Source organism: Labrus bergylta, chromosome 16, assembly GCF_963930695.1.
Source record: "Labrus bergylta chromosome 16, fLabBer1.1, whole genome shotgun sequence".
NCBI classification, from domain to species: Eukaryota; Metazoa; Chordata; class Actinopteri; order Labriformes; family Labridae; genus Labrus; species Labrus bergylta.
The window spans coordinates 5767930-5777484 of NC_089210.1; the positions used below are offsets into that span (position 1 = coordinate 5767930).

At 39.2% G+C, this 9555-nt stretch overlaps 1 protein-coding gene across 1 annotated transcript; it reads left to right on the forward strand.

Annotated features, from left to right (window-relative positions):
* Positions 1-265: 265 nt before the first annotated feature.
* Positions 266-6512, forward strand: LOC136183129 (uncharacterized). Its single transcript, XM_065965193.1, has 4 exons — positions 266-404; positions 1855-2352; positions 2441-2560; positions 5009-6512. The coding sequence occupies exons 1-4, from the start codon at positions 391-393 to the stop codon at positions 6051-6053; spliced, it is 1677 nt and encodes a 558-aa protein (XP_065821265.1). The 5' UTR covers positions 266-390; the 3' UTR covers positions 6054-6512.
* Positions 6513-9555: the final 3043 nt, after the last annotated feature.

Genomic DNA, 9555 nt, shown 5'->3' on the forward strand with positions numbered 1-9555 from the left:
TCCGGCAGCCTGCCCCACCACCTGATCCATCTCGCCTCCAGGTGGGAATCAGCTGCTGACAGCTCTGGCTCCTCTCTTCACTGGAGTGTCGAGATGTGAAGATATAACTACACAGTCCATCATCGATCTTCAATCTGAGTTGTTACGGTACCAGGTACACTTACGATCATCCCAGTACACAACAAAAGAAAGACACTTATGAATGTAGGCCTACGTGGGTGTGACTCCATGTCGTGACATGGAGAGATGAAAGCGAAACCAAACACAGGGGCGTCATGTGAAGTTTTTTTCTACGGAGCTTTTCAATAAAAAGTGTGATCTATAGTTTCTATTTTCATTTTAGAGCCCAGTAAAGTTACAGAAGACAGCAGCATAAAGAGAGGCAACAAGATGTCCCCGTCAAGGTAAGGAACCCTGCATCTGTTACTACTGTTGCATAGGAAATTATAAATACATGCCATCGCAAGCAGAAAAGAAAACTGTACGTTGAGATACAACGAGCTGCCTTCAAGTGTTTGATTTTTGTGAGTTTCTTTAAATGTTGAATACGCAATCAATTTTGTTTTTAAAATGTTGTGAAGTTGTTCAGACGAGAATGATGCGACATTTTATTGTTCTTTTAACCCCCAGTGCACAACATGCATCTAGCCTACAGTACGTGATCCTTTTGAGTTTGTTTTTCACTCTGACTTAAAGGTCGTAATTTATGTTGTAGGTCAGACTGTTTGTGCATGTGTGTGTATTTCGGCCTATGTTTGTGTAGCATGTTCACTAGACAGAGTGTAAAAACGACTTTCCCCTCGCGGGATCAAAAATAAATAATGATTATTATTCAGGACGATAAACAGTGGGAGATCATGTCCTAAATTTCAGCTTTTAATGTAAATAATGTTGGTTTTATTTCTGATTTAATTTAATCAACTGATAGCTTTACAATATCCCAAATGCTGCCTTATTAGAGCATGAATAATGTCTTCTGAAACGTTGAACTCATTTAACAGCGAGAACAGTTTTGTCACTGTGACTTTCTTATGTGCTTTGAATAGAATAGAATAGTATAGAATTACTTTATTGAGCCCAAACTGTGAAATTGTGGCGCTACAGCAGCAGGTTATCCAACACACAATGGCCCTCACTTATCAAACGTACATACGGCAGAAAAATGGGTGTATTCCACGGTCATTTCCACGCAAAGTTCGGCACACCAGGTCTCAGTTTGTGTACGCACATTTTCAACTCAGTGTGGACTGTCTGTGTCGGAGAATAATTAGATCGTACTATAACAGAGCTTGTTAAGACGGATAGATAGAGGTTCACAGATTTACTGTTAGATAAGATATCTAAAATGTATTTTATATTAGGCATCAGGTGATCAGCCAGATACGCATACGTCCCACGTGGACCCTGTCGTACGATGATTTCTACACCCAAATCTGCGCTGGTTTCTACACCAGATTGATAAGTGAGGGCCAATATGAGTAAAAAATGTTTGCAAATCTAAACATAATATAATATTAAATACAAAGTAAATAAGTTCTAAAAATATCCAAACTAAGAATGTGAATATATACAACCAGGATTTAACTAAGCATTACTAGTCTTAAAAAGGAAGATTAAATATGAAAGATTAAATTTGAATGTGCAGAAACAGAGTGGTTAATGGACAGTATTGACACAAGTTAAAGTGCGTGAGTGTAGACATCTGGTGGACATATTGTGCAACTGCAATTAAAACCGAAACAAAGGCCCTGAAATAGCGCGTGCCCAGGTTTCCGGTGATATCAGAGAAAAGTTATGCATGGAAAAAAAACTAGACTACACTGGGTTGATTGGTTTCCCTTTATTTTCATACAGAAAGCAGCTCCAGAAGGCCTTGTTGCGCTACACTGCAGACACCCTCATCCACATCCACACAGTGAGAGGATTCTGTGAGAGGGCCCCTAAATGGATGCTAGGGAGGGAGTCAGAGTTAAATATGATGAGGAACATAAACATCAGCCAGGTGACCGCAAAGAGCAGGGAGGAAGAGCTGGCTGCTGTGCTGAAGGACACTCTGATGGAACTGGAGACGCTCCACTGTTTCCTGGATGCGGTAGAGAAACTGGCAGTCACCTCACTTCATGTGTTCGTGGAGGGGAGGCAGGTGGTGTTACACCTGCCAGAGGGGGTCGGCCTCGATCATGTTCAGGTTGTGATCGCTGCTGCACGGCTGGTCTGCCCTCTGCTCGTTGAGTTTAAAAGAGATGCAAGGGTCTTCTTCCAGCCCAAACTGCAGAATGTGGAATTGCTGGCGTATCAGCTGGACAAATACATCCAGACCACCCAGAGGATCTGTGGACTGTTGGAGAAAAGGTAAACCGTCATTCCTTAAAAGAAAATCTTTATTTATTTCTAAATAGAAGTCGGTTTCAGTGAGTAAATATAATTGTGTCTTTAAAAGCACTTTCAGTGACTTCGACCTGAACATGATCAAGAAATCTGCAGTAGACCTGGATTTGGATTTATCAGAAGACGACATGGAGAGGATGCTCTATCACATCAATCAACTGGATGACATCAGGTTAGCAGCATCATTCCATATGTATGCATTCTGGTCATTTAAGTAATACAGTCAGGGTATACTCAGGATACACAATAGGTGGCCCAAGACAACGTTGATATCATGACACAGCGATTCTGCAATAATTGATAAATTGTAAGAAAATCATAAAATTATCCATGATGATATCTAACTAATTGGAGATGACAAAATGAGCCTTCAAAGGTAAAATGCAGGATTAATGTATTTATTCACTGCCATTTGGTGTTACGTTCGCCTCATATCAGGCTTCATCTTTTCAACGCTGTTGTAGCCCACTGTCAACTTCTTTGGTCAGCTAAACTGTTCATGTTCCCTTATTTATGTCTTAAATACCACCATGATGAGTAATGAAGTCGTCTTTATTTAAAGCTCCTTAATTAAAACATTTGAATATCGACATTGTGCACCTTCAGTTAGATAACTGTACCCCTCGCTTCAGTTTGACAGTATATTGCTGTTAGGTGGGGGTTATTTCTGTATGAGATGGACAATTATGAAATCGTGAAACAGACTGTGGATCATCTTAGATTTATTCAGCCATGGTCAGACAACACAGAAACACAACACACTTGGCTGACAAAGTGCAGACCATCGCTGACCCATGCTGACCAAGATCTCACAATCATTGACAATCATTGGCAAAGTGGCCATCATGGGCAAAATGGCAAAATGGCATAGTCTTCATCACACAGTGTGGCTTATATTCTGCTAGAAGGTACAGCTCCTATTAAGGCTGAACGATTTTAGGAAAAGATCTAATTGTGATTTTTCTGGCAGATATTACTATTTCGATTTGATTCACGATTTTCTTCAAATCAAGCTTCAGTGCCATATTCACAATGTACAGTAACATTTACAAACATGACAGAAAATTACGTCATACCATTAAAACATTAAATGCCATTACTCTAATGCAAGAATGAAAACTAAAGTTAAGAATTGATTTCAAATGTATTTATTAACAAGAAACATGCATGTACATTCTATAAAGTCCTTGACCAACGGCAGTTATTACAACTGAAGAACTAAAAGAGCCATCTTTGACTGTCTTAATTTAAAGTAGTGCAAAAAATCCTTAATTGTGTTAAGTTAAAAAAGTTAAATAAAATACAAAACAATTCCAAAAAAAACAAAAACAATGTTAAATAAGTAATGATAAGAAAAACAAAATTCAACAATTACCAAATGATCTTGCCCAACAGCCTTACACTCAAGTAGGTATAGGTCAAGGTCAGTCTTTTATGGCTCAAGGGAGCTAGCTTGTCAACATCTATAGCAGCAGTACTTTATTTAACCCTATATTAAGAAACCTGGACTTGGACTATCTTTTTACAGTAAGTGAAACTGAAAAGTAATGGTAATAAGATAAAACTCTTACTAAAATAAAATGACCTCTTACCTTCTGAAAAATATGTCAGACATTAAAATAGGTCGGTCATTCATTTATGGCTTAGCTGAGCAGCAACCAAATATTGCACATCTATTCTGTAAACAATATAGCATTAAACATTATAGCAAAAATAGCGAATATCTTTTTTTTTTTTTGTTGTTGCAACTTTAGCGCGACAGGTTTTGCACAGTACCTGTTTCTGGTGCACGTCTGCAGCCTTAAACCCGAAATACTCCCAAATGATGGACGTACTGTTTTTCTTGGTGATTAAATCCCCAAACTCCGCTTCTGGTCCAGCTGAAGCCATTTCAGAAATTAAAGAGCAGGTGGAGCAGGCTATACTGATTGGTTAGCGTGACCTGTCCACGAGCAGCATGCCGCTTCTGATTGGTGAGCTTGGCAGGATGGTAGGGAGACGGCATGTATGTGTAAAATAGTTGACACAACAGATCCTGGGTCAGTCAGGAGCACTGCAAAAAAACGCAGCTTTGGCGATTACATGATCGCGTTGTCTGAAATCGCAATTTCGATCAGAAAACAATAAATCGTTCAGCCCTAGCTCCTATCCATTTATAGATCTGCTACTACTTAGGTGCTTCACCCATATAAGGTTAACGCTTCACAGACCCAAAAGTAGAATTACTGTGAGATGGTTGACACAATTTCAAGATATGTCCACAAAATTATCAAGATGATTGAATCCATGAAAATACGTACTAACAATTGCCGTTGTGATATTTTGCTGTTAACGTTGTTTACCCCCGTGCTTATGATTGTGCATGAACTGTACCGTGTCGAAGCACACCTCTCCAAAGCGTGCCATGGTTGAGCACGGCATGGAGCGGTCACACTGGTCAAACAAACTGGACTTTAGAGGTGAAGCGTGCTTGGGCACGGTACAGAATGCCAGTGTGACCACGCCCTAAAAACTCTTCACAGGAGCTTTAAAGAGTTCAAGGAGGGAGGACCTCAGTTACAGTTGTGAATTATTTTGTTAAATATCCTTTTATTCATTTCCTGTTTTCTCTCTTCATCAGAATGAACCAGCACTTCTCTTTGGTGTACTTGTTTCATGACTGCTCTGGTTTCCTTGACAAGTTCAGAGATTGTCAACCTCGCCTGCTGCAGTCTCTAGATGGACTGGAGGAGATTGCTGTTCAGCTCGACTCCATGAATAAGGGGGCAAAGATCTCCAGTGTGGTGGGCAGCTCAGTGGGGGCGGTTGGAGGCGTGCTTTCCATCATTGGTTTAGCATTGATTCCTGTAACAGCTGGACTGTCTCTGGGTTTTACCATGAGTGGGATGGGGCTTAGTATCACCAGCGGGGTCAATGGCCTTGTCACTACGGCGACAGAGTTAGGAGTAAACAATACACAACGAAAGAAAGCCACTGAGGTCTTCAAGGGGTTCATGAAGGATTTGCAGAGTCTCCAGGATTGTCTGAAGAAAGTCAGCGATCAAACTGTCGCCAGAATGGAAGCAAGTCAGATAGATGTAGCCTTGGGAGTGTGCAAGGTGCTTATCAAAGGTGGTGTCATTGCAAGACGTGTTCATGCACTTGTTAATGCTGGTCAAGCTTTTAAAATGTTAAAAAATGAGGAGCTGGTTGTAAGCGCTGGTAAGGTGTTGGCTGAGGAAGGTCAAGCTTTAGGGAAGGTGGCCGCAGACATCCCAGATATCGGACAGACAGCAATCAAAGGGCCTCTGGCCCTCACCAAGTCCGCCAGAGTCGGTCTCATCGGGCTGAATGCTTTTTTTATCGGCATGGATGTCTTCTACATCTGTAAAGACAGCATCAGTCTGTCCAAAGGCAGCGAGACCGAGGCCTCACAGTTCATCAGAGCCAGAGCGGCACTGTGGCGCTCAGAGGTCGACGCCTGGCAAAAAATCTACGACTCCCTGATAGAAGGTCTGCAGAAATCAGAGAAAAACAAAGCTATCCTGGAAACGCCATTTCATCCAGAGTTGGAGAGGGAGCTGAAGATGGAGACGAAGAAACAAAAACAAACGGAAATGGAAATTCCCCCTGATGAAGAGAATGAAAACATGGAAAAAGAAGGAAAAAAAATTGTAATACAGTAGTCTTCAGGGATGATTGGCCTTTTTTTTTTTTTTAGCAACTTGAGCAATAAGATTTGATATCAACTTAATGTATGATCCAACAAAGAAATGATAATTGCACTTTGCTTAAAGATTACTGTTCAGGATCAAACACTGTTAAAATTAAAAATGTATGTAATTATTATGACATTAAGCAACTTTCCATGCCACTTTTCTTCTCGTGAATGTTGGATTTTTTTTAACCTTTCGCTGAGCCAGATTCATTTTCAAATTGAATTTGAAACAGTTATCTGTAGGAGAAATCAATACAGTTGAATTGTCTCTCCAAAGGGAACTTGAATAAATGAGCCCTTAGCGCTTAAATGTGTGGGCTCATTAAAGGTGAAGTTATACTCATAATTGATATCCTGTGATCATATAACCATTTCATGTTTTTGTAAACCTAATTTTTGAATAAAAAAAGAATTCCTTAGAACTCCACATCATTTTGTTCTTCCTTTATTCATATATATACACTACCAGTCAAAAGTTTGGCCATAATAGTAATATATTATTATCAATAATACAGAACAGTATATTATGATAATATAACTACTGTAAGCTGTCTCTAGGGAACACATACTAATGGAAGGGGTTTTCTTTATTCTAACTATTTTCCACATTTTAGATTAATACAAAAACTATGAAACAATAAATAAAAACAATAAATAAAACATTTAATTTAATTTTTGTTTAGAAAAGAAATGCATACATACGCAGGCATCAACTTCACTATTTCTATTTATTAAGAAACACATGTCAAGCTTTTAAGCACAAGCCTTTAGATCAAAATGTACGAAAGAGGATTAGGACCACTGACATTTTTTTTTTAACAGTCGGCCTACTATTAAATGTTGTTACTGCGGAGGAAGAGGATGTGGAGATATGAAAGACTTAACATGGGAGAAGATCCAGATCAATTACAGTGTAGTTATAGCCTATACATTTAGGAAAAGGCAGAATTATTGGCAAGGACATTTGTTAAATTCCATAGTCACGAAAGTTTGAGTAATGAGGAAAGGAGTGAAAGAGAGGAAAACAATATAAAGAAATGTAGAAGCTTTGCAGGATGAGAGGGATGATGAGTCAATATGTTGTTGACTTTATTTAACAGAACTGTATCAAGCTTTGAATAAATATAGAAAAACATCACCATGGAAGACATCAGGTCAGTGACTGTTTGTTAATCAAATCAAGTGATAAGGGCAAATAAATATTTACATTTATTTAAAAATAATAAGATATGGGAAGAGGGATGTTTACCCTCCCATTGGAAAGAGTCATTAATTGTCCCCAAATGCAAACCAGGCAATGATTCAAGTTCAGCAGAAAGTCATAAACCAATTGTACTGACATCTTGTGTAGGGAAGAACTATGAAAACAATGATACATGAATGATTCAAATCTAATGTAGAGAGTAAGGGACTTTTAAAGGATTACCAAAGTGGATTTAGGACACGTTTAGGTTTACCAGGTCTGTCCGGCAGCCTGCCCCACCACCTGATCCATCTCGCCTCCAGGTGGGAATCAGCTGCTGACAGCTCTGGCTCCTCTCTTCACTGGAGTGTCGAGATGTGAAGATATAACTACACAGTCCATCATCGATCTTTAATCTGAGTTGTTACGGTACCAGGTACACTTACGATCATCCCAGTACACAACAAAAGAAAGACACTTATAAATGTAGGCCTACGTGGGTGTGACGAGATGAAAACGAAACCAAACACAGGGGTGTCATGTGAAGTTTTTTTCTACGGGGCTTTTCAATATAAAGTGTGATCTCTAGTCTCTATTTTCATTTTAGCCACGCAGATAAAATGAAGAGAGCCCAGTAAAGTTACAGAAGACAGCAGCATAAATAGAGGCAACAGGATGTCCGCGTCAAGGTAAGGAACCCTGCATCTGTTACTACTGTTGCATCGGAAATTATAAATACATGCCATCGCAAGAATAAAAGAAAACTGTACGTTGAGATACAACGAGCTGCCTTCAAGTGTTTGATTTTTGTGTGTTTCTTTAAATGTTGAATACGCATTAAAAACATTTCATTTCATTTTTGTTTAGAAAAGAAATGCATACATACACAGGCATGAACTTCTATTTATTAAGAAACACATGTCAAGCATTTAAGTACAAGCCTTTAAATCAAAACGAACGAAAGAGGATTAGGGCCACTGACATTTGTTTTGTTTTTTTGGTGGGGGGGTGGTTGACTTTTTTTGTCATTTTTATTTTTTTATTTGGACTTTTTCTCCTCAGAATTCAGACTTTAATTTAAGAAGTTTGAGATTAAGATCAGAATTCTAAAAGTCAGTCGGTGTTGAGGAGTAAAGAGGTTTTTTGCGTATGGGAGAGTGAGTGAGGAGATAACGGACCGGGAGGGGAGTCTTCTCCGTTTGCCCGTTTAACACTTACATGATTTGAATTATACTTTTCTCGAGACTCAGAAAACGAAACCATTATTTCCAGACTGAGTTTGGTCCATCGGTAAAAACGGAGATTATTGGAGTGGGGTTGTTGGTGAGAGGAGTGTGATTAGGGAACTTAGGACAGACCATTCCCCTCAGTGAAAATGTGCAAGAGCTGCAGAAAGTTATGAGAGGAGGATCAGTGACAGTAAATCAGGCGGCTGCATATGAATGTTGACATGTTGCAAAATAGGAGAGCTTGTAGAATGTGATGTGAGAACTTGAAGGAAAAAAAAGTGAACTTTGTATGTAAAAATGTTTACTTGGATAAAAAAAATCCACTACTTTTCTCGCGCGAATCTGCGCTGCTTGAGTTTTGCAACACATTTTGTGAGACGTCTGTAGCAAAATAAATTTGTACTTGTAGAAATGCCCTCCCCCCCTTCCCCCTCGCTGTGTCTGCGTGTGGGGGGAATTGGCCAATGAGAAGTTAATTTCCAGTTGATGCACTTTATGTATTCACCACAACCACAAACTGCAAGACGGTGCAACACTTGCATTAACAGTATAAACACTATAACGACTCAAGTTACTTTTAAGAAGAGAAAGGCAAAGATACAAGACTGTGTACATCATTTTTGTCCTGAGTCAAGGGACTACCTATCCCACAATCCCTTGCGAATTATATCGTTTCTTCTGCAGCAAAAGTAGTGGATTTTTTTATACAAGTAAACATTTTTACATACGAGTTCACCTTTTTTCTCCTTCAAGTTCTCACATCACATTCTACAAGCTCTCCTATTTTGCAACATATCAACCTTCATAGATGCAAGCCTTTTTTTCGACAGGGGCGTTTTTAATAAAAAGTATGATCTATAGTTTCTATTTTCATTTTAGAGCCCAGTAAAGTTACAGAAGACAGCAGCATAAAGAGAGGCAACAGGATGTCCGCGTCAAGGTAAGGAACCCTGCATCTGTTACTACTGTTGCATAGGAAATTATAAATACATGCCACTGCAAGAATAAAAGAAAACTGTACGTTGAGATACAACGAGCTGCCTTCAAGTGTTTGATTT